This window comes from Schistocerca cancellata, chromosome 6, assembly GCF_023864275.1.
Source record: "Schistocerca cancellata isolate TAMUIC-IGC-003103 chromosome 6, iqSchCanc2.1, whole genome shotgun sequence".
NCBI classification, from domain to species: Eukaryota; Metazoa; Arthropoda; class Insecta; order Orthoptera; family Acrididae; genus Schistocerca; species Schistocerca cancellata.
The window spans coordinates 76,836,586-76,863,809 of NC_064631.1; the positions used below are offsets into that span (position 1 = coordinate 76,836,586).

The following is a 27,224-nucleotide window of genomic DNA, read 5'->3' on the forward strand; positions in this document are numbered from 1 at the left end:
ATTAGTGCAGAAACAAGACTCAAACCTACTGGGTGAGGTGGCACAGTGGCTAGCACACTGGACTCACATTCAGGAGGATGACGGTTCAATCCCATGTCCGGCTATCCAGATTTAGGTTTCCCGTGATTTCCCTAAATCACTCCTTTGAAAGGGCACAGCCGACTTACTGCCCCATCCTTCCCTAGTCCGAATTGATCGATCACCTCGCTGTCTGGCCTCCTTCCCCTGAACAACCCAACCCAGGAATCAAACCAATGTTTCTCATTTATCGTAGCAGCTGCCTCACCAGTAGGCTATTCGAGCAAGACTCGCAGCCAGACTCAAACTTCCATATGTTGTCAACTATGTTTCTACAACCTAAACTCATACATCCATTATGCATATAACTGTACAGGGGAGACACACCACTTGAAGGTCACTTGCTTGGTATCAGCAGATAAATTGGATGTTGTAGTGCACGTTACTCCAAATTAGGATGCAATGTTCCTTTGGAGATGCATGCATAATAATAACTCAATCACTGTAATATTGTATTTATCTGCTGACACTGGGCAAGCAACTTTCAAGTAAAATGTCCCCCACCCCCTCCCCCTGTATGGGAATATACAAAATGGATGTACAAGCACAGGTTGTAGACACACTGTTGATGACATATGGAAGTTTAGATCTGGTAATGAGTCATGCTGGGATAACCTAATGGTTGGGCAATCACTTGTGACAGGCAGGAAATCTGGGTTTGATTCCTGGTCCAGCACAAATTTTGATCATCGTATTTCCATTATACAGCTGATGGTTGTCCATATTCACAACTGAGAATACATTTCATGTCTTCTGACCTGTTGTGTTCCATGGGGATCAGTACTATCTCTGTTATTTTCTTTGGTGTTTGCCTCTCAATAGCTATTGGTACTATTTCTTTTAACATAAACTGCATCTTATCTACACTTACATATTCAGATGGAAAGAAGTGGAGAGTGTCTTTCAGAAAGGCCTCAAGCAACATTTTTATCTGCTTTTTTAAATAGATATATTTTACATTTATTTGTGGTAGGTTCAGATGTTAAGGTATTCAGTCTTGCTACAAAATCTTGTTGTCACTAATCCCTCTGTCCATAATGCTACTCCCTATTTGTTGCTACGAGGTGAATTATGTTTTCACAAACATTTGAACTTCAAGTGCGCTCCTGATCTAACTGTTCAAAATTATTTTCTGAGAACCCATTCAGAATGATTTCAGATGACATTTTATGCCTACCTCCAACTTTACATTTTATGCCTACCTCCAACTTTAAATGTGTATTTTTGCCAACATATTGAAGGTAGATTGAAGTCACCACCAAACTATACCTGTATGAGTGGGGTACCTATTTTAAATGAGACTCAAGCTTTCTTTGAACTGTTTGCAAACTGTATCATCTGAGTCAGAGCGTTTGTAAAAGGAACCAAATATTAATTTATTCCAGTTGTCAAGTATAAACTCTATCAGTACTAACTCACAAGAACTATATATTTCGATTTTATTACAAGGTAAACTGATTCTGACAGCAATAAACACTCCATCACTTACTCTATTTAATCTGTCCTATCTGAACACAGTGAAGTCCTTTGTAAAATTTTCAGATGAACTTATTTCCAGCCTTAGTCAGCTTTCCATACCTATGACAATTTGAGTTTCAGTGCTTTCTGTTAGCACTTTGAGCTCTGGTTATTTTGAAACACAGCTATGACAATTTATAACTACAATACTGATTATGTTTAGGTGTGTAGTGGGAGTGGGACAGAGTCAGATTTCAGATGATGTAGAAAAGGTTGGTGACTTTGAGATAGGAGGGAAGTCTCTGTACTGTAGCTTGCAGGTGTTGATCACTAAGGCAGATGTACACTGAGGTGACAAAAGTCATATAATAGTCATATGCACATAGGCTGTAGTATTATGCACATGAGGTATAAAAGGGCAGCGCATTGGTGTAACGGTCATTTGTACTCAGTTGAGTCATGTGCAAATACTTCCAACATCATTATGGGAATTAACAGACTTTTAATATGGAATAATTGTTGGAGCTAGATGCATCAGACATTTCATTAGGGAATTTAATATTCTGAGATCCACTCTATCAAGTGTATGCCAAGAATATCAAATTTCAGACATTACCTCTCACTGTGGACAGTGCAGTGGCCAACAGCCTTCACATAACAACCGAGAGCAGCAATGTTCATGCAGAGTTTTCATCACTGATAGACAAACAACACTTTGTGAAATAACATATGGCAAACACATCCATTAGGTCAGTGTGGTGAAATTTGGCATTAATGGGTTATAGCATTAGACAACTGATGCTATTGCCTTTGCAAACAGCACAAATCACACATATTGCCTCTCCTGGGCTCATGACCATATTAGTTGGAACCTAGATGATTGGAAAAATGATGCTTGGTTGGATGAGTTGCAATTTCAGTTGGTAAGAGCTGATGGTACGGTTCAGTGTGGTGCACACCCCACGAAGCTGTGAACCCAAACTGTCAAGAGGGCAATGTGCATGCTGGTAGAGGCTCCATAATGGTATGGACTGTATTTACATGGAATGGACTGGGTCCTTTGGTCCAACTGAACCTATTGTTGAGTGGAAATAGTTATGTGTGGCTACTTGAAGACCACTGTGCATCCATTAATGGATTTCATGTTCTCAAAAAACAGTGGAATTTTTATGGAAAACAATGTGCCATGTCACTGGGTCACAATTGTTCATGGCTGGTTTGAAAAACATTTTGGACAATTAGAGGGGATGATTTGGCCAGTCAGAGTGCCCAACATGAATCCCATCAAACATTGCTGGAACATAATCAAGTAGCCAATTCGTGCACAAACTCCTACATTGGCAACATTTTTGGAGTCATGTACAGCTACAGAGGCAAAATGGCTCAATATTTCTGCAGGGAACTTCCAACAACTTGTTGAATCTGACATTATATTAGAAGATATCTCATTACTTTTGTTGCCTCAGTGTGCATTCCATGGATACTTTGAAACCAGAAACTATGGGACAGCCAGGGTGACTGGGTTTGTGGAACTTACAGAGAAAGTAAAAAGTGGGGGGGTATGGTTTTGATGAGGTAAGAAGTTCTATGAATTTAGTTGTTAGACCTTGTGAGGGGCCTACGTTTTAAGGAAGGACTGTAGGTCACTTTGTATTACAGGGCAGCATCTTGATGGCAGATGCTGTATGCAAGGGTGTTAGACAGCTGGCATAGACCAATCAAGAATGACAGTAGTAGATCTCTTGTCTACTGGGAGGATAATGATGGAGTTATCCCCATTTAGGGAACAAAGAGCCTGGAGTTCTGCAGATCCTATGATCCCTCTGCACCCACTTTCTCACCCTATGGCTCCTACCACTGTGACTTGCCACTTGCCACATGCACCCTTCTATCACCACATGTACCAGCACTATAACTGGTGAAACATATACAATCAAAGGGAGAGACACTTGTGAAACAACAAATGTTGTGTACCAGCTGTCATGTAAACACTGTTTGACCTTTTACATTGACATGACTATCACCAAGTTCTCAGTTAGGATGAATAGGTGTAGACAGAGGGTGTATACTGGCAACACACAATATCCTGTTGCTCTACAACATGACAATCATGACCTTGGTGCATGTTTCATCACATGTATAATCTGGTTTCTTCCCCCAAACAGCAGTTTCTCATAACTCTGCAGGTGAGAACTAGCTTTACAGCATGTTCTTGGTTGTTGTCACCCACCTGGTCTTAATATATGTTAATATCTTTGGTCTAAGTATTCCTTCTGAGTAACTATTACTTTATTCGCTCTCTTTTATATATATATATATATATATATATATATATATATATATATATATATATATATATATATATTACTTTCTAGCATGACTGTTTTTCTCCATCTCTGATCTCTATCACATAAAATGCACTTAGCTTTCCACTCTTATTAACACATTCACCATGTCTTGTCAGTAATCTCTGCCTTGTTTATTATGCTATCTTCCACTTTTACTCTCTCAGGTTTTCAAATCTCATCTATTGCAAACTCTTACAATCAGTCTTTCCTTTTCATCCTGTCTAGTAAGAGACTTACTGACCCAGTGTTCTGGGCAACTTTTCTGAACTCTCCCCATTTCCTATAGCTCAACAGTCATTCTCCTTTATTCTTCTTCCTGTTCCTTCAACCCTTTTGCCAGAAGAAGGAGTCACTGACTCCAAAAGTTTGTAGATTTCAATATCTTTATTTATATGTTCTGCTGCCCCTTGGTTAGTAGATTTTTTTATCTGATCATGTTAATAAGCACTTAAGAATAAATTGCAGAGTAGTCATTGAGGTGTAGATGTAGAAAGAATTGTTTCTCAAAAATACTAAGCTGAGAAACATAGCCCACATAAATCATGATACTGTACAGAAGAACTTAGCCTTCCAGTCTTATTAGCATGTGCAGTGTTTTGTCAGTAGTTTCTGCCTTGATTATTACTGTATTTTGCAGCTTTAAGCTCTCATGTTTTCAAATGTCTATGGTGCAGCCCCAATGATCAGTCTTCTTTCTAATCCCATCTGTTAAGTCTCCCCTGAACCAACTTTTCCAAATGCTCCCCAATTCTTACAGCTTTTCTTCATCTCATGTTTTGCCCCTTCAGTCCTTCTGCCAGAAAGAGGAGCCACTGGCTTCAAAGCTTACAAATTTCAATATCTTTGTATGAGTATTCTTCTGCCACCACTCAGTGAGTAGATTTCTTTATCTATCAAATTACATTATATTTTCAAAACTGATTATTTTTATTGACATATTAATGTGATCAGTTATGCATGTTGAATATTTTTTCCAGAGATGATATTGAGACAGCACAGTATGCATCAACAAATGAAGCACGTGAAAATATATACTACCAAATAAAATCCGGAGCTGAGTCCGGATGGGATTTTTCTGGACGATGGTTCATTAAAGACAAAACCAATGCTGGTAAACAATAATTATTATGCTTTGTTGATTCTCTAAAGCTGACTGAAATAATTTAACATTTGTCATTTCTTACATCCACTAACCGAACTTCCTTATATAACAACAATGGAAATACCTGGATGGAATAATATCTAAAATAGAGGAAAGGCAGCCACTCAGCTATAGTTGATTGTTGTGAGCAGTTGCCTGGGTAGCTAAAGGTGGGGAGAGGTAAGAAAGGACACATGAAGTGAGGAGGTGAGGCAGTTCTTTTGACAGATGATACAGTGGCTGTGTAACAAGATAAATAGAGTTCAGAGGATAGAACATATAACAGCTAGTGAGAGGGAGGGGAGAAAAGGAAACAAAGGTAGAAATGAAGGTGTAAACAGGGAGGGAATAGAGAAAAAGAATGGGCGTCCATATGGGATGGGCGAGGAAGAATGGTAAGACAATCTTCGATACCATTAATTATTTTTTATATTAAAAAACTCATTTAGAAGAAAATCAGCTATGATTGAAACTGTATAAAAAACAGAGAAAGTCAAGTACAAAAATTAACATAAATAATGATGATAGGTTAATCCGCTTGTTTGTGCAGAGAGATATATGAGAGTATGAGAGAGAGTGAATTTGTGATGTGTGTGTGTGTGTGTGTGTGTGTGTGTGTGTGTGTGTGAGAGAGAGAGAGAGAGAGAGAGAGAGAGAGAGAGAGAGAGAGAGAGGTGTGCCTTACTTGTCAAGCAGGCATGCCATTTTACATAACACAAGTGGGTGTGCAGCATACTTTGTACATATGTAAAGAATAGCTGTTTTCATGTTACCATGGTAAGCATGCATGTGCAAAATTACAGTTTAATGTTAGTTTAATTAGAGAATGGTAAAATGAAGTTACATAATATGAGCTTAAGAACTGTTTGTTTAAATAATAATGGAATTAACTTTCATTATATTGCCCTCTTGCCATGGACATGTATTACCCTACAGTAATGACCCACTCAAAGCATTAACCAGTGCAATTGCATCAGATACCAGCCAACTGCATATTTGATTACTAATTATCTTGTAGGAACTATATACTGAAAAAGAAAAGAACACGAAGGCACTTGTGCTGCAAGAAATTATCATCTCTACTACAGAGCTGTGAAATATTAAATGAGAGATATAATTCCTGAGAATCATAAAACAAGGCTCGTGGAGAGGTGCTGGGACCTAGTTTGGCACATAATGAACAATTTACATAAGAAACACAAATGAGGTGTTTTGAACATCAAAACTACAAATCTAGAGAACTTAAACTTCCATTCTTGTATGTCAAACACATCACACAGACAAAATGATCAAAAAATTCTGCAGATTAATATGATTGATATTTTGCTTATGTGTAAAGCTTGGCATAAACATAAAGCAAGAGCAGAAAGTCAATTACTTTGAAAAATCTGTTTGATTATCTACCTACCAGTACAGAAATGTATGGGTAGAATGGTCATGGTTAGGAACTGAATCAGGAAAAAGACCAAATCAAGAATCTCTTAACAAAGCACTGATAGCTGTAATGCACTTATAACACTACAGATATGTAGAAGTACACTCAGTCACATGAAGCTGATAAGAAGGACTCAACACTGCTAAGAGGAGAAATTCTTAGAAACAAAACCTTTACAGTTCGTTAACAATAAACCAGTAGCACTCTCCTCATAGGCATTTGCAAGGGGGCCCTGGGGAGGCAGTTGACACCCAACCCCCATTCCCCTAACTCAAACAATCCCTCTCCCTGGAATCTGGAGTACAGTGTTCTGAAACTCAACAGTTCATTTACAGGCTGACAATTACTGAACTATACGAAATAAAATTGGCATAACTTCTGAACAGTTTTGGCTAGGATGTTGAAACTGGACAGTTGGCCGTGGGGAATGATGGGAATTGGTATGCACATGCATGGTTTGGTTTAGTGATGAAGCCCACTTTCATTTGGATGGGTTCATTAATAAGCAAAAATGGTGCATTTTAGGGACTGAGAATCCAAATTTCGCCATAGAGAAGTCTCTTCACCCTCAACAGGTAACTGTGTGGTGTGATATGTCCAGTCATGGATTAATCTGTAAAATATTACTTGGTGACTACTGAATGGTATGTGAAGGTTTTGGAGGGTGATTTTATGCCCATTATCCAAAGTGACCCTGATTTCAACAAGATGTTGTTCATGCAAGACAGAGCTTGAACCCACTGAAGCATGAGAGTGTTTGATGTCCTGGAGGAGCACTTTGGGGAATGCATTCTGGCTCTGGGGTATCCAGAGGCCACTGGCGTGGTCCTTGATTGGTTGCCATATTCTCTGGATCTGAACATTACCGACTCATTTTTGTGGGCCTATGTTAAAGACAAGGTGTATGGCAATAGCTCCAAAACCACTGCTGAGCTGGAAACAGCCATTCAGGAGGTCACTAACAGCATCAGTGTTCCAATACTTCAGTGGGTGAAGCAGAATTTCAATATTCATGTGCACCACATCGTCACCAATGATGGCAGGTGTATCTGAATATCCGTAGTGATGTTAAATGTTGAATAAAGTGTGTATGCACCGTAGGTTGTAACTAATTTACATTTTGTTGGATGTGAGGTATGCCAGTTATGCAAAACACCATTTTTTCTCAGTAGCCAAACATGTTTCAGCTCCACTGTGTCATCATCAGTGGGTTTTTGTTTTCATTTACTCTGTAATGTGAACATTTTTGTTAAATGATTATATAATTATGTGCATCTCTGGTTTAAACAATAGCTCATTTCTCTTTGTAAATACCTTTACATTTAGTGTGCATGAATTTTCTGGATCACTTGTGTGTTAATTACTACAGGTAACTTGTCATCTGCAAGCAAAAAATGTTGATGAGAAAGTTTCTGCTGGCAGTTAACCTATCTTCTATAATGTAATATAGTTTGTCAAAATGTTTTCACATCTATATTTGTTTTTACTTACATTTTTGTGTGGCAAGCACTTCCATTCTCCACATCATGCTGAGGTCTTGTGATGCACATGTAACTATAACAAGTATTTTCCACAAATAACATAGTAAAACACTTTTCACTTCACCAAAACACCGTGTGATTGTGGTTTGTTGTGTGTTCCAGCCCAGTGGCCTCCTAGCTAACATATTCATGAACAACCGGGAGAACATGATCTTCAGACACACAATAAAACCAAAAAGCTACAAAGTTAAATACTGGTACCATTATGTGGATGACATAATATGCCTGATTATGAACCACATACACACATAGAACAACTACACAATGAAATAAACAACCTAGACCCAAAAATTAACTTCACATTAGAAACAGAAACTAACAACACACTGCATTCTCTAGATCTCACCATACATAAAACAAACAACACACACAACTTCACAATATTCAGGAAACCGACAACCCGAAGCACTATCATTCACAATCTATCAAACCACCCATTTTCACATAAGCCAGCAAACTTCAGATTCATACTCCACAGATTAAACAGAACACCCATGAACAAACAGAACTACACACAATAAAACAAATCGCAGTAGAAAATGGATATGCAAACAGTACAAAAATGAACATACCACACACACACACAAATCCTCACCCAGCACAGAACAACACAAAACACAAACAAGAGCAACAACACACACACAAAGTGAAATGGCACATACTCACCTACAATAACAAGATTGTGTACAGAAAAGGCAATGTATTAAAGAAACAGGAACTCCAAATAGGATACAGGACGTATAACACAACACAGAAAAAAATCAGAACACGAGAAACAGTCATGGATAAATTTAACAGATCAGGAATGTATGAACTCACATGCAACACTTGCCAGTCAGTGTACATAGGACAAACATGCAGAAACTTCAGATATACAGACCATCTCAGAGTTTTAAAAAGCAACTGCTACCATATCACATTTGCTGATAACCTTGTAGCCCACAATCACCACCCAACCACAATAGAAACAGACTTAAGAATACTAAAACCCGGCCACAGCCTATACAGAAAGCTGACCACTGAGGGAAACGTCCATATACAGAAGGCAATAACAGGTCTTAAGTGAATGCACTACACTCTACAAGGGCACACTACTTAACAAATAAAAACAGCACAAACAGATAAAGTCTATACACACACACACCCACACACACACACACACACACACACACACACACACACACACACACACACACACACACACACAAAGATAAAATGCAAACAAAATTAAAATTTGGTGCCAAACTCTTTGGTGAACAAACAAACACTGACTGGGCTGGGACATACAACAAACCACAATCACACTGTGTTTTCGTGAAGTGAAAAGTGTTTTACTATGTTACTTGTGGAAAACACTTGTTATATTTACATGTGCATCAGAACACCTCAGCATGATGTGGAGAATGGAATTGCTTGCCACACAAAAACATAAGTAAAAATGAATATAGGTGCAAAAACATCGCGACAAACTAAATTACATTCTGGAAGATAGGTTAACTCCCAGCAAAAACTTTCTCATCAACATTGTTTGGTTACAGATGACAAGCTACATGTAGTAATTAACACACAAGTGATCCAGAAAATTCATGCACACCAAATGTAAAGGTATTTACAAAATGGAATGCTCTATTGTTTGAACTAAAGATGCACATATTTTTATAATCATTTAACAAAAATGTTCACATTACAGAATAAAAACGAAAACACTCTGATGATGACACAGTGGTTCCAAAACATGTTTGGGTACTGAGAAAAACGGTGTTTTGCATAACTGGCGGACCTCACATCCAACAGTTTTAACTGCAAACATGGCCAACACAAGGAGCTGCAAATCAAAATGATTAATTTATGTTTTATTCATGTAGTTCAATAATTGTCACCCTGCATATAAAAAAAATCTCAATTTTAGAGTCTAGCTTCCCCCCCCCCCCCCCCCCCCAAAAAAAAAAAATAATTTTATTGGATATCCATGACTCTCCTAAAAACATATTTCCTTCGATAGCCTAATTTTTCACCTACATCTATACTCTACTAATCATTATGTAATGCATGAGATAGGGTGCTTCCCAAAGTATCATCTAAGCTCACCAGAAATTAATGACCCCACTGTGCACACACAAATGAATAGTTACGCCTTTATATATTTTGCAGTGACTGAGTCATGAGCTCAGCCACACATGCACTGCCTCTATGTGATCATAAGGCAGAACACTTAGTGAGACATTTGTGTTTCAAGCAGAAACTGTGTGTAAAAATTGGTAAATGCAAGTACGTGATGGAGTGGTGGAAAAGGGCCATCGTGTTTGACCATTCCCGTTGCTTACAGTATGTGCAGTTGCTGCATTTGTTGGTGTTTTGCAGCATGTTGTTCAGTGTGTTTACATACAGTGGTGTAACACATGTGGCCACAAAATGCAATGTCAGAACTGTGGCCAGAAAGGATCCTGACTGAGAGAGACTGGAGACGCATTTCATGGCTTGTGAATCAAAATCACTTCCAAACACAATTATTCCTGCAGAAAGTGATTGAAGGTCCATCCCAACCTGTTAGCGAGAGAACATTGTGATGGAACTGCATGCAGTGAATGCATGTAGTTGGTCATCAGAGGCCATTGCACACATAGGCACAAAGATGACAACAGCAAAGATCATCACACTGGAAGAATATCTGACTGGTTTCTGAACACTCCCCCACCATATTACATCTCAATTGGGTTGCAAAATCACCTGATCTCTACACCACAGAAAATCTGTGAGAAAGGCTGGAATAGTGGGTAAAACTCAGACATCAGCATCCCAATAATTTGATAGAATTGCTAGATCAAATTCTGGATATGACGTACCTGCACAACCTTGTGGTCTCTCTTCCTAACTGAATCCAGGCAATTATCAAGTGTAGGCATGGAATTACTTGATTTTTATGATGTTTGTAATGATTTGTGTAGGGTTGATTAATTTTTCTGCCCCATGAGATTATTGGGGTTTCTTCCTATTCCGTTCCTGTATGGAGTTTGGGAACAATGACTGCTTCAATTATTCTATTTGTAGGCCCCATGGGAAAAATACATTGGGGGGCTGAAGTAGAAGGGCTACTCTTTTTACTCCTGATCACTACTCAGCTGTAAAATAGAAACAACAGTGAAAATTAAATATGATTTATTTGCTCATTTAACTAGTCCTTCCAGCTACTTCTCTGCATAGTCGCCACTCTGACTTAGACATTTATCATAGTGTGGTATCAGCTTTTTAATACCCTTTTCTTACAAGGCAGCTGCCTGTGCTTTCTGCCAGTTCCCTATGCTGGCCTGCAGCTCACTGTCTGTGACAAAATGCTGTCTTTATAGTCAGTGATTTGTGTGTGTAAAGAGATAAAACTCGGGGGCAGCCGATGATGGACTGTATTGTTGGTGACCAAGCACTTTCCATTGAAAACTCTGCAGAGGTGTCATCATTGCACCTGCAATGTGTAGCTGAGTGTTGTCAGGAAGAAGTTATGGTATATGGGCTGCATCAATCCAGACAGAATCCCTCAGTAGGCATTTCAAACTTGGCGGGAGACTCAACTGAAAAGTGCAATATGACACAATCAACAGACGTACTAGAGGCTCTGCACAATACATTTCCACAAAGCTTCAGTGGATTTTCACTGTGATTTTAATTTTGTGCCCAACATATATTTCTAGATTTCTCTCCAACTACCAGAACTTGATTCTTTATAAGTATGGTTTTGTAGACTGGTTGTTGCATATTGTTGAGTGTCTGCTGGTTCAGATTTTTCAGCACCTATATGATGCTAACCTGTGGTTAAAATAATCCTGAGACCACACTTGCTGCCATTATATGTTGTTGTTGTTGTTGTTGTGGTCTTCAGTCCGGAGACTGGTTTGATGCAGCTCTCCGTGCTACTCTATCCTGTGCAAGCTTTTTCATCTCCCAGTACCTACTGCAACCTACATCCTCCTGAACCTACTTAGTGTATTCATCTCTTGGTCTCCCTCTATGATTTTTACCCTCCACACTGCCCTCCAATACTAAATTGGTGATCCCCTAATGTCTCAGAACATGTCCTACCAACTGATCCCTTCTTCTAGTCAAGTTGTGCCACAAATTTCTCTTCTCTCCAATTCTATTCAATACTTCCTCATTAGTTATGTGATCTACCCATCTAATCTTCAGCATTCTTCTGTAGCACCACATTTTGAATGCTTCTATTCTCTTCTTGTCTAAACTATTTATCATCCAAGTTTCACTTCCATACACGGCTACACTCCATACAAATACTTTCAGAAATGGATTCCTGACACTTAAATCTATACTCGATGTTAACAAATTTCTCTTCTTCAGAAATGCTTTCCTTGCCATTGCCAGTCTACATTTTATATCCTCTCTACTTTGACCATCGTGAGTTATTTTGCTCCCGAAATAACAAAACTCATTTACTACTTTAAGTGTCTCATTTCCTAATCTAATTCCATCAGCATCACCCAACTTAATTCGACTACATTCCATTATCCTCGTTTTGCTTTTGTTGATGTTCATCTTATATCCTCCTTTCAAGACACTGTCCATTCCTTTCAGCGGCTCTTCCAGGTCCTTTGCTGTCTCTGACAGAATTACAATGTCATCGGTGAACCTCAAAGTTTTCATTTTTTCTCCATGGATTTTAATTCCTACTCCAAATTTTTCTTTTGTTTCCTTTACTGCTTGCTCAATATACAGATTGAATAACATTGGGGATAGGCTACAATCCTGTCTTACTCCCTTCCTGACCACTGCTTCCCTTTCATGCCCCTTGGCTCTTATAACTGTGACATTATATGTATATGTTCAATATCTTCTATTAGTCCTATTTAGTTTGTTTCACACACACACACACACACACACACACACACACACACACACACACACACTTGAGTAATATTCTAGAATGGGTTACATCAGTGTTTTGTAAGCAACCTCCTTTGTATACTGATTGAACTTTTCAAGTATCCCATGAATGAACTAAAGTGTGCCACCCATCTTACCTACTATTGAGCCTATGTGGTAATTCTGTTCATAGCACCAAAAATTGTGACACACAGGTATTTGTATGAGTTTGATTCCCATTGCAACTCAATTATATCGTACATTTATGTCTACATACAAACTCCGCAAGCCACTGTACAGTGCATGGTGGAGGGTATCACATGACACTACTAGTCATTTCCTTTCCACTCACAAACAGAGCAAGAGAAAAATGGCTGTCTGTAAGCCTCCATAAGTGCCCTCATTTCTCTCATCATATCTCCATGGCAAATATGTGAAATGTACATTGGCAACAGTAGAATCAATCTGCAGTTAGATTCAAATGTCTGTTCTCTACATTTCTACAATAGTGCCTTGCAGAAAGAACTTTAGGGTTTCCCATTTGAGTCCCTCAAGTGTCTCCATAATACTTGTGTACTGATCGAACTTACCAGTAACAAATCAAGTGGCATGCCTCTGAATTGCTTTGATGTATTCCTTTAATCTGACTTATTGGGGATCCCAAACACTTGAGCAGTACTCAAGAATGGGTAGCACTTGCATTCAATATGTCATCTCCTTTACAGATGAGCTACACTTTCCTAAATTTATCCCAATAAAATGAAGTCAAGCATTTGCATTCCAAACTATGAACAAGATGCTCATTCCATTTTGTATCGCTTTGCAATGTCGTGCTTAGATATTTAATCAATGTGACTGTGTCAAGCAGCATATTACTAAAGCTGTATTTGAACATTACAGGATTGTTTTTCCTACTCATGTACATTAACTTCATGTTTCTACACTTAGAATAAGCTGCCATTCATCAAACCAACCATAAATTTTGTCTAAGGCATACTGTGTTCTCCTACAATCACTCAAAGTAGACACTTTTCCACACATGAGAACATCATCAGGAAACAGTCATAAACTGTTGTTCATCTTGTCCACCAGATTATTTATGTATATACAGAATAAGAGCAGTCCAGCCATACTTCCATGGGGCACTCATGATTTTCCACTTGCACTTGCCATTGAGAACAACATAGTCGGTCCTGTTACTTAAAAAGTATTTGAGCCACTCACATATATGGGAACCCATTCTGTATGCTCATACCTTTGTTAATAGTCTCCAGTGGGGCACCATGTCAAATGCTTTTTGGAAATTTAGGAATTTGGAGTTTACCTGTTGCCCTTCATCTTTAGTTAAGAGGATATAATGTGAGAAAAGGCCAAATTGAGTTATGCACAAGGGATGCTTTCTAAATCTGTGCTGATTTCTGGAAAGAAGATTTATTGTCTGAAGGAAATGTATTATATTCAAACTCAGAATGTGTTAAAGAATGCTGCAGTAAACCAATGTTAAGGATGTTGGTCTGTAATTTTGAGGGTACATTCTTTCATGTTTCTTTTATACAGGAGTCACCTATGTTTTTTTCCAGTCATATGGGGCTTTGCTAATTGTGAGGTCAATGCCACAGAATACTCTCTGTAAAACTGATCTAAGATTCCATCTAGACCTGATGACTTAATTGTTTTCAATTCTTTCAGTTGCTTCTCTATGCCATGAATGGCTATTTCTATGTCCTCCATGCAAAAGTCTGCACTAGAGTCAAACAATGGTAGGTTTTTATGATCCTCCTGTGTGAATGCTTTCTTAAATGTTTAATTCAATACTTTACCCTGCCTTTTTTTGCTAGACTGTTGTACAAGTGACTGAACAGAAGCCTTCCACCCACTTAGTGATTTTATGTATGACTAGAATTTTCTCAGGTTCTTGAAAGATCTTTCATTAAGATATGATGGTGGAAGCTGTTGTATGCTTCACATATTGATCTTCCTATGGATGAATGAGTTTCTGGTAACTTTAGCCTGTTGACACTTGTGCTTTCTTTTTTAATCAAGATTGCAACAGTCTATTTCCTCAGCATTTTCCAAATTTGATTATTAAGCTACAGAGGGGCCTCTCCATTCTTAATCCACTTACTTGACACATACATCTCCAGAGTCAATTTACAGTCAGTTTAAATTTTGCCCATAATTTCTCTCTGTCTGTCATGTTGGAACTAAATGATGTCCAATCATTATGTAAGTGGAATGCTAACAACAGCTTACCTGACTTTTCTAGTATAAATACTCTCCTAGCCTTCCTGATGGATTTATTAACTTTAGTAACCATTGTCACTATGATGACATCAGTATCACTATCCCTGTCTGTATATTCATACTGTCAATAAAGTCAGACCTGTTCATAGCTATTGGGTCTAAAATATTTCCATTGTGTGTGGGCAGTCACCTAGTTGTTCAAGGCAGTTTTCTGAAAATGCTTTCAAAAGTATTTCACAAGGCTGCCTTCTGTACAATCTACAGTGAATCCATAGATGTCCAAGTCTGTACATGGTGGACTGAAGTCACCTCCAATCATAGTCATGTGATACGAAATTTTTGCATTTTGTGAGTGCGCAATTAATGTTTCTGCAAATTTAAAGCATTTTTTCAGACAGTAATTCATTATAAATAACTATGTATCTGCAGAAAGTGTGAGGGTACAATTAATATTGTCTACCAAGTCTTTCATAAACAGCATGGGGAGCAAATGCCCCAACACACTTCTCTAGGGCATATCTGAGGTTACTTCTACATTTTTTTATGACTCTCCATCCAAGAAAATATGATGCATTCTTCCTAAAAAGAAACTCTCAGTTCAATCAAAAATTTCATTTATTAACCCATGTGATCATACTTTTGTTACGAAATGGTGGTGTGGTACTGACTCAAATGCTGTGTCTTCTTCTTTGCCTTCATTCATGACACTCAGGAGATCTCGTGAGAAATGTGCCAGTTTGTAGCTTTTAGAATTCATGTTGGCTGCTATGGAGGAGGTCATTCTGTTTGAGCTCAAAACATGCAGGGTTCTGCAACAGATGGATGTCTAGGATATTGGTTGATAATTTTCTGGATCACTTTTGTCACCCTCATGTTAGATGAGTGTAACCTGTGGCTACTTCATATTACATGGCTATTTTTCTCTTATTATATTATGATTAAACTTGGGGAAAACACAACTACAAATTCTGTTTAAAACCTGACAGAGATAATTCTGTTTAAAACCTGACAGGAATACTGTCTGGGCCTTATTCAGTTTTAATTATGTCAGCTGTTTCTCAACACCGCTGAATCGAACGCCTTTGCCACTCATCTTCACAGCAGAGTGAGAATTTAACTGGGGCAGTACCCCTGGTTTTTCTTTTGTAAAAGAGTATTTGTAAACAGAGTTCAGCATTTCTGATATTATATTAGAAATAAATAGGATGTGTTCATTACATATATATTAACTGATCTTATCTGTACCATTACATTTTATCTGTACTTTTTCTGATGGTTGACAGTTCTAGTTGATTTTAATTTATGAATTTAATTTTTCAGGAAATTTGTCCAACATACAAACACAGTATATTATCCCAGTTGATCTGAATGCATTTGTGTACTGGAATGCTGAGATTCTGTGCAAGTTTCACTCTACTCTCCATAATCGTAAGAAAGCTCAGTACTACTGCACCAAAGCTAATGAATGGTTAGATGCTGTGACAGAGGTTTTCTGGCATGACGATGTAGGTATCTGGCTGGATTATGATATTTCAAACAGTGTGAGGAGAGAGTACTTTTATCCATCAAATGTTGCTCCTCTATGGACAGGATGTTATAAGAAGGTAAGATAGCATGGAAAGACTTATGCAACTGATTCTAGTTTCTATGTCATAATATGTAGCATGTGCTGATAAGGAAGGAGGACCTATATCTGATTTTGATTAATTAAAAATGTAATTCTCTTCCTTAGTATTGCATGAACAAATACTACTAACAATAAGTTTCTTGAACTTCAAATGTTCTATCAATTAACTGTTCGAATGCCATAATCTCAGTATAAAAGATTGACAAGATGTCAAGTGGAGATGAATCTGCAATAACTGAAATATTATTCATATAATTTTTACAATGATAACTGATTTTGCTCACATTCTGAACATGTCCAGACCTGAAAAATAAAGATAAAAGATGTGCCAAATTTTATCATACATAACTCATCTGAGACATGCATACGATATATATAACAGTATCTATGATTCACAGTGTAGTTACAGGGCAACTTGTCAGTTTTCTCTGCTGTGCCCAGCCTCAGTAAATCACTGATGTACATGGCTAATAATGTCAGTACCTATAAAAATGTGTGGGCAAGCATATTAGGAGATGTTTGCTCTTTATGCATGGTACATTAAGATGATAAAGTCATGGTGTAAGATAGAGAGGATACAGATCTGTTCAAGTCCGAGGCTAACTTCCCACATGTGCATACCATGTGATGTTCACCTGCTTTATTTCTTCATTGATAGTCCTCGATGTCAATGTACTGAATTGTTATACTGGCTGAAAAATGGGGGATGGAAGTTCAATTCTGACTACTGTAAATGATGTAGCTGACAGTTGCACAGTTACGTTTAACAGTTCTTTACTTTCACTGTTCAAAATTCACCAATATTACACAGGTATGTGACCAGTTCACTATTGTAAATTTTAATAAACATTAATAGGTTGCAGGCAAACATCAGGATACTGCAACAATAGTTTTCTGTTAAACATCTACAAGCAGAAAAACCTAACCACACATTTCACAGTTCTTGCAGAATAATATTGTATGTGTGACACTATTTCACAAATAAACTTAACAGACACTGTCATTATTTTAACACATGGCCTATGTGTGTTTCACTAATTCCACTGTTAAGTTGTTGCATTGTTGTTAATTGAAACAGTACATAATTTCCCTCTGAAAATTGGCCATGGACTGACTGTCTTGGACCATTATATATCTTCACAATAATAGGTACTGAAACTATACGTTGTTTGGTGTTTAATTTACAGAAATTACAATTAAAACATAACTCATTCAATTAACTGAATACATTGAAAAATTCCTCCTTTTTAACAGTTCCTTCTGTCAGAAAGATTAGGCTGAATTATTTGTTTAAATAATGAAATTAACATATATATTTATAAAAAAAAAACAATACTTTTGACAAACCTCGTAATTATTTTTGAATTAATTAAGGTATGACTTTGCTAATATGTTTTCAAATGGAGCCAGATAAATACTTTAAGAATTCTAATAGTTCTTCTTCATAATGTTCATAATTATTACAGAATTTATATTTGTTTATAAGTCAACAATAGATTTTTTATCACTAAGTAATTACTGATTTCACCCTATAATAAAAGATATTAACTAGGAATAGTCAAAATAAATGAGGAAATTTATTACATATACAAAATTAAGCACAAAATCAGATCTGGTGCTATATTTCTTAAGGCTTAGGGCTGACCTTCCTCTTTCACGGAAATGCAGATTATACTCATGCATGTTAAAGGTAACTATGCGGGGGCGGGGAATTTAAGGAGGCAGATGGCAAAACGAGAGGAAGTAAAGAGATCCCAGCTTGCTGCATCACAACCATTACATATAAATTAGGCAGATTCCTAAAGTAATCTTCCTGCCACTTACAAAGACCTGTGCTCTTCTCAACATAATAAAGAATGATATGGGTTTGTAGAAGACTGGAGTTTACAGAAGATCATGTCAATGTGGCAAAACCTATATTGTTGAGATTACCCATACAATTAATTAAAGGTGGATGGGACATTTTTGCCATCCACCTTTCACAACCTAGTGAATAAGCCATAGCTGAGCCTTGTGCTTCCACACTATGTATTATTACCAGAGAAGGAAAGTTGCTACTCACCATATAGCAGAGATGCTGAGTCACGATAGGCACAAAAAAAAGATTCACACAATTACAGCTTTCAGCCATTAAGACCTTTGTCAGCAGTAGACACACACACACACACACACACACACACACACACACACACACACATACACACTCGCGCAAACGCAACTTGCACACACATCTGCAGTCTCAGAGAACTGAAACCACACTGCGAGCAGCAGCACCAGCGCATGATGGGAGTGGCAACTCAGTGGGGGTAAGGAGGAGGCTGGGGCAGGCAGGGGGAGGGATATTATGGTGGGAATGGCAGACAGTGATGTGTTACAGTTTAGATGGAGGGCAGGAGAGAAGATGTGGAGGGGGGAGGGGGTAAGTAGCAGAAAGGAGAGAAATAAAAAGAAATTAAAGACTGGATGTGACGCGAAATGGTGGCTGTGTAGTGCTGGAATGGGAACAGAGAGGGGGCTCGATGGGTGAGGACAGTGACTAACGAAGGTTGAGGCCAGAGGGTTATGGGAATGTAGTATGTATTGCAGGGAAAGTTCCCACCTGCACAATTCAGAAAAGCTGGTGTTGGTTCGAAGGATCCATATGGCACAGGCTGTGAAGCAGTCATTGAGATGAGGGATATCATGTTTGGCAGCATGTTCAGCAATAAGGTGGTCCACCTTTTTTTTAGCCACAGTTTGTTGGTGGCCGTTCATGCGGACAGACAGCTTGTTGGTTGACATGCCTACATCACTGCAGATGCGACAACCGTAGGTAGCATGAGGACACCTTATTCACATTCATCCAGGACCTCAACAACTTCTCCCCCATTTGCTTCACCTGGTCCTACTCAACCCAACAAGCCACCTTCCTAGATGCTGACCTCCACCTCAGAGATGGCTACATCAGTACCTCTGCCCATATCAAACATACTAACCACCAGCAATACCTTCACTTCAACAGCTGCCACTCATTCCATCCCAAGAAGTCCCTTCCATACAGTCTAGCCACCTAAAATTGTCACATCTGCAGTGATGAGCAGCCCCTCTCAAAATATACTGAGGGTCTCACTGAAGCCTTCACTGACTGTAATTATCCTCCCATCCATGTACAAAAACAAATCTCCCCTGCTTTATCTTTCCAGTTTCTCGCCACCTCCCAAAGTCCCACAGTCTGGCCACAGAGGAGCATTCCCCTCGTAACTCAGTACTATCTGGGACTGGAGCAGCTGAATTACATTCTCCACCAGGGTTTCAATTACCTCTCAATTTGCCCTGAAATGAGAAATGCCTTGCCCACTATCCTTCCCACCCCTCCTACCGTGGTATTCTGCCATCCACCGAACCTACACAATATTCTCATCCATCCTTAAACAACCCCTGCTCCCAATCCCTTACCTCATGGCTCATACCCCTGTAATAGACCTAGATGCAAGACCTGTCCCATACATCCTCCTACGACCACCTACTCCAGTCTGGTCACTAACATCACCTCTCCCATCACAGGCAGGGCTACCTGTGAAACCAGTCATGTGATTTACAAGCTAAGCTGCAATCACTGTGTTGCATTCTATGTAGGCATGACAACCAACAAGCTGTCTGTCCCCATGAACAGCCACCGACAAACTGTGGCCAAAAAACAAGTGGACCACCCTGTTACCGAACATGCTGCCAAACATGATATCCCTCATCTCAATGACTGCTTCACAGCCTGTGCCATACAGATCCTTCGAACCAACACCAGCTTTTCTAAATTGTGCAAGTGGGAAATTTCCCTGCAATACATCCTACATTCCCGTAACCCTACTGGTCTCCACCATCGTTAGTCACTGTCCTCACCCATCCATCCCCCTCCCTGTTCCCATTCTAGCACTACACAGCCATCATTTCACTGCCACACCCAGTCTTTTAATTTCTTTTCTTTTTATTTCTCTCCTTTCCGCTACTTACCCCCTCCCACTGTCTGCCACTTCCACCATACTATCCCTCCCCCTGCCCGCCCCAGGCTCCTCCTTACCCCACCCAGTTGCCATTCTTATCATGCACTGCTGCTCACAGTGTGGTTTCAGTTCTCTGAGACTGCAGATGTGTGTGTGTGTGTGTGTGTGTGTGTGTGTGTGTGTGTGTGTGTGTCTACTTTTGACAAAGGCCTTAATGGCCGAAAGCTATAATTGTGTGAATGTTTTTGTTGTGCCTATCGTGACTCAGCATCTCCGCTATATGGTCAGTAGAAACTCTCCTTCTCTGGAATTGTTACATTCCATCCTGGATTTTCCATTGTTTGATTCATTATGTATTATTCTATCACAAAAATCTTGGCCTCAACAAGATCCTGCTGAGATTGAATTATTAAAGAATCTGTGGAAATAGTTTGTTGGAAGATTTTATTAACTACAATGGCATATTTCAACCTAACAACTTATGGACTGAGTAATTTCTTTAATACTTTCACAAAGACAAAATTTTATGGTTAATACCACATCTAATAAAAACTAATTTTCTTATTTTGACTGCTGAATTTCACCTCTATAGGGCAGTGATTCAATACGAGGCATGCCTGAAATACTATCATTATGCATATTTCTGCGAGTGTCAGACAGGGTCACATCTAGGGTGCGAAATGGAACAGAGAGCAGTTAGGAAGAACAACCAACACATGTGCGGCACTATGCCAATTTTTGGTATAGGCTCAGTGATGTGCACCAGTCCAAAACTCAGCTGAAGATCTCTCCCTCATTGCCAGCCAAAATATTATGGCTAGATGTTGACTTCATCTGGCTAAAGTCCCAATATCTCCTGGGATACTCATTACACAAGTAAAATTTCAAGACTCATGTACCTTTTTTGCTTTTCTACCTTCAACTTAGGGTACTGTATCATCCAAAAGTGTCTGGACATTAACCTCAGTGCCACTGAGAGCCTTTACATATGAACAGTATTTCTCTAAGTTTTGTGGAGATATTTTGATGACATTGTACTAGGCTAGTTACCGAACGATTTGTAAATCCCATTTGACAACCAGATATGTTTTGTTCAATGAATCTCTACTTGTAGGTCTATGATTTGTATTACACCTATTGCACAGTAGTCACTATTTGTATAGAAGTTTGTTTACAAAGCTTGTATGCCATTGACAATCCCTCTGAGATCAGTTTCAAAGTATATGTTCCCAAAAGAGTCAGTTCCATACATTGTCATTACATGTGTGGGAATTCCTAGTCAGTATGCTCATAGTATGCTCAAAGTATTAAGGAAAGGAAAACCTATGTTTCTAGCATTTGTAGACTTAGAGAAAGCTTTTGTCAGTGTAGACTGGAATAATCTCTTTCAAATTCTGAAGGTGGCAGGAGTCAAATACAGGGAGTGAAAGGCTATTTACAATTTGTACAGAAACCAGATGGCAGTTATATGAGCCGAGGGGCATGAAAGGGAAGCAGTGGCTGGAAAGGGAGTGAGACAGGGCTGTAGCCTGTTCCTGAGGTTATTCAATCTGTATTTTGAGCAAGCTGTAAAGGAAACAAAAGAAAATTTGGAGTAGGAATTAAAATCCATGGAGGAGAAATAAAAACTTTGAGGTTTGCCAATGACATTGTAATTGTGTAAGAGACACCAAAGGACCTGCAAGAGCAGTTGAACAGAATGGACAGTGTCTTGAAAGGAGGGTATATGAGATAAATATCAACAGAAACAAAACGAGGATAATGGAATATAGTCAAATTAAATTCTGAGGGAATTAGATTAGGAAATGAGATGCTTAAAGTAGTAAATGAGTTTTGCTATTTGGGGAGCAAAATAACTGATGATCGTCGACATAGAGAGGATATAAAATGTAGACTGGCAGTGGTAAGGAAAGCATTTCTGAAGAACAGAAATTTGTTAACATCGAGTATAGATTCAAGTGTCAGGAAGTCATTTCTGAAAGTATTTGTATGGAGTGTAACCATGTATGGAAGTGAAACATGGACAATAAATAGTTTAGAAGCTTTTGAAATGTGGTGCCACAGAAGAATGCTGAAGATTAGATGGGTATATCACGTAACTAATGATGAGGTACTGAATAGAATTGAGGAGAAGAGAAATTTGTGGCACAACTTGACTAGAAGATGGGATCGGTTGGCAGGACATGTTCTGAGGCATCAAGGGACCACCAGTTTAGTACTGGAGGGCAGTGTGGAGGGTAAAAATCAAAATAGAGGGAGACCAAGAGATGAATACACTAAGTAGGTTCAGGAGGACCTAGGTTGCAATAGGTACTGGGAGATGAAGAAGCTTGCACAGGATAGAGTAGCATGGAGAGCTGCATCAAACCAGTCTCTGGACTGAAGACCACAACAACAACAACATGCTCATAGTGAAATGCATAGAGTGCGTGAATGGAATTTGGACACACTTTATTGCTTAACATGGAGATATTCCTTGGCTGACATGTGAACACATATGTCAGACTGTTGACACAAAAGACACTCACCTCATGTGAGCCAACCACTGACCAAAACTCTCCTTGTGGGAGCTCAACCACTGACCAGAGAGTCTTTAGTATCTTGCACTTGCATTATTGATGGTTGTGTCCCCTCAGAGACACCACCTCTGTCCCACAGGAGGCTGGAGCACTGAGGGAGGAGGTCACCAGGCACCACAGTTGCTGACATCATCTCAGAGCAGGCACTTTTGACTAGTAATTCCTTGGCTGGCTGCTATGCAGGCCACTGGTGTGCCATTTCTTCACAAGAAAGACGAGAAGAATGTGATGTTATATCCTTGCCCAGTTTCGATGCAGGTAACATTGGCGGTGGTAGGTGGAGGTTGACACGAGTGGCCATAGGGGAACTGATGGTCTGCATTGAGATCATTATGATGTGGTGGGGAACACTTAGCTGTACAGGTGACAGAGTTGTGCATGCAGTGACATTCATCTGCACTTGCATGTTTGGAAGCAATTGTTGTATCCTAGGAAAGTGAAAGGGGGGGGGGAGGGAAACAGGAAAGGAAAAGGAAGGAACTGATGACATCAGCTGCATCAGTGCATCAGGACTTTATGTGGGATTGGCAACGATGAGTGAAATGTATGCCAGACTGGGATTTGAAAATAGGATCTCCTGTTTACGAGACAATTGCGTTAACCATGCGCCACCCAGACACCTTGTTTATCACATACAAATGGACTTTCTTGGCATGCTCCCTGGCTGATCCACATTTCCACCTAACCCTACCTATCTGCAGTCCCTGCCCATGTCCTCCCAGCTCACTAACTTTAAATTCCTGCTGGAGGTCAAACGATACTGCATGTCACTCTGAAAGTTGTGGATTCATTGCCCATTGAGGTGAATCAGTGATATGAATGCACGGTGTTTGTCCTTTCGGACATGTACAAAAAAACAGACCCCTTGCATTCATATATTACCAGTGTAGAAGCAAACTCAAATCAAGAAAGTGCACTTATTATGCTGAAGTAGGTGCTATTATTTACTGTGGCATCACCACTGTGGGAATTCCTGGTTAAATGAAATTTACACGCACGTTATTGCTTTATATGGAGATACAACAAGATGTGGGCACATGATGCATTATCATACAGCATACTGATAGCATCAAAGACATTCTGCTTGTGGGAACTCAACCACTGACCAAAGAGCCGTATTATATCAGACTTGCATTATCAATGGGAGGCCCCAAAACAAGTAATATTTTTCTGCAATGAGTGATGTTCTGATATATCTATTCTAATTAGTTTCTAGAGAAAGAATTTAATGTTGTAGTTAAAAGTAGTGACAGAGAATACAAATTTATTTTATATCTAATGTTGGTAACTGATTTCAATCTTTACAAACAACTTCAGACCAAGGATCTGAAACTTACTGTATTATGACGGATCATATATGACATATTCATGGCAACCTTAAATCTAACATATCAGCAATGTTAATTAAGATTTATGTAAAGTAATGTATTACCGAGACAACAAGAGAAGCAGTTGTTGTATAATACCAACCACTATCTGTCACAAACTGCTAACTGGCCCTCAAGGGCTTGGGGTTATAAAAGGGAAGCTCTTTCTGTTGTTTCTCACATGATCTGTAATAGATCATTAAAAATCCCCAAACAGCATACTAAGTAATACATAAAAAGGAAAACCTCATGTTGTATATGCAGAAGTACCAGGATGTTGCTTAAAATCTACAATTTTGTTACTTACATTTGAAAACTGTTCATGAAAGGCCAAAAGTAACTTCCAGTATATAGAAATATTATTACATGTCATATTCTTCTTCTTCGTTTCACCCAACTTTGGGGTACGTTGAATCAATCACTTTTGTGTGTTCTGTGCCTTTCTTTTCGCCCAGTACTGTTTCATTCTTTCTGATCTTGCTTTTCTTTCCTCATCAGAGATGACAATCGTTCTTTTCTTTCTATTTTGGAGCTGGAATCCCTCTTTTCTGTCTTTGCTTATCATTTTTGCGGTCCTGTCTGTGAGCATTTTTTCTGTGATGTGTAGTTCTCTTAAGTCTTTCTCTGTTTGGATAAACCAATTTGGTTTGGATTTTTTATTCCTGAAGTAGTCAAACATTCTTTTTGTAAGTCTATTTGGGTTCATTCTGAGAATGTGCCCATAAAACTCAATTCTTCTTTTCCTCATTGTATCCGAAAGTTTTTCTGTGGTTTTGTAGAGTGTTTCATTTTTGGTATGAATTAGTTTGTCGTTATGAAATTTGGGGCCTAAAATTTTTCTCAATATTTTTCTTTCTTTGATCTCTAGCCTTTCAATTGGGCCATGGTTAGTGATAGATAATGTCTCAGCTGCATATAGTGCTTCTGGTTTAATGACAGTGTTGTAATGTTTTATTTTTGAATTCCATGAGAGGGACTTTTTATTATAAGTATTTTTAGTAAGCTGAAAGGCTAGTTCAACTTTGTTTCTTCTTACTTCTATTGCTTTTTTCTCAAGGGCGTTCCAGCTAATCCATTCACCAAGATATTTGAATTCTTTAACAATTTCGATCTTTTGGTCTCTTACTTTAAGATATTTCATTGGCTTTTTTATATTTGTGATTATTTTGGTTTTTTCAAAAGAAATTTTAAGGCCTATTTTCTCTGCTTGTTTCTGTAATTCGAGGATCTGTTCTTTGGCTTCTTCCCATGTTTCAGCTAGTAGGGCCATATCATCTGCAAATGCTAGGCAATTAACCTTGATGCGTTTGTTTTTTGTTCCTAGTCGGATTCCACTATTGATTTTCTTGTTCCATTCTCTTACTATTTTTTCTAGGGCACAGTTAAATAACAATGGAGAGAGTCCATCACCTTGTCGTACTCCAGTTTTTATCTCAAATAGGTCTGAGAGTTCTCCCATAAATTTAATTTTGGAGTATGTGTTGGTGATGGTTTCTCTAATTAGGTTTGTAGTTTTATTGTCTAGGTTCAATTCTTTTAATATGGAGATTAGAGATTCCCTGTCTATGGAGTCATACGCCTTTTGAAAGTCAATGAATGTGATGACATACGCTTTTGCTCTCGATTTTTGGTAGGCCATAAGATTTTTGAGGTTTAGAATTTGTTCTGGGCAGGATCTTCCCTTTCTGAAGCCTGCCTGGTATTCTCCAAGTTGACAGTCTAGGTGGGGTTCTGCTCTGTTCAAAAGGACTTTAGACAGTATTTTGTATGTTACGTCAAGGAGCGAAATCCCTCTGTAATTGTTGGGGTCTGTTCTGGATCCCCTCTTATGAATTGGGTGAATGAGGGCCATCTTCCATTCATCCGGAATTCTTTCTGTTTTCCATATTTCTTCAAATATGTTTTGGAGACATTCTATGGCATTTCTATTGACATTTTTCCACAGTTCAGCTGTAATTTGGTTCTCTCCCGAAGCCTTATAGTTTTTGAGATTCAAAATGATTGATTGTAGTTCCTCGACGGTGGGTGGTTCTGAGTTAGGACTTGTTGAAGTTGAGTTGCTGAAATCCATTTTTTTCAATTGGTTCTTTACAGTTGAGAAGGTTTCTGAAATATTCCCTCAAAATTTTGCAATTATCCCCGTTGTTGTGTGCAATATTACCATTTTTATCTTGTAATTGGAGTGTCGGTGGGCTGTACTTGGTTATTTTTTGTTTAAAAGTTCTGTAAAAGCTCCTAGTCTTATTTTTGTTGAAGTCTTCGTTGATCTGCAAAAGGAGTTGATCTTCTTGTGCTTTTTTAATTCTTTTGAGGTTTTTACTCACTAGTTTTCTTACACTCAGGAAATTTTGCCTATTATATTCATTTTTCTGAGATTGCATCTGTTGCCATGCTTTCTTTCTTTGCTCAATAAGTTTGTCACATTCCTCTGTCCACCATGCGTGTTTTTTGATTTTGGTTATAGGTGCTATTTGTTCAGCTTTGGTTAGTAGGCTTTCCTTCATTTGATACCAATTTTGGTTCCTTATATCTTGAGTCGCGAGGGGAAACTCCTTCGAATTCA

At 38.6% G+C, this 27,224-nt stretch overlaps 1 protein-coding gene across 1 annotated transcript in view; it reads left to right on the forward strand.

Annotated features, from left to right (window-relative positions):
- LOC126191134 (trehalase-like) overlaps positions 1 to 27,224 on the forward strand; it is a 361,034-nt gene that overhangs the window by 180,178 nt on the left and 153,632 nt on the right. The window contains exons 3-4 of the mRNA XM_049931884.1: positions 4,862 to 4,995; positions 16,432 to 16,715. Of these exons, the coding sequence (XP_049787841.1) occupies positions 4,862 to 4,995; positions 16,432 to 16,715 (418 nt within the window). The remainder of the gene's footprint in view (positions 1 to 4,861; positions 4,996 to 16,431; positions 16,716 to 27,224) is intronic.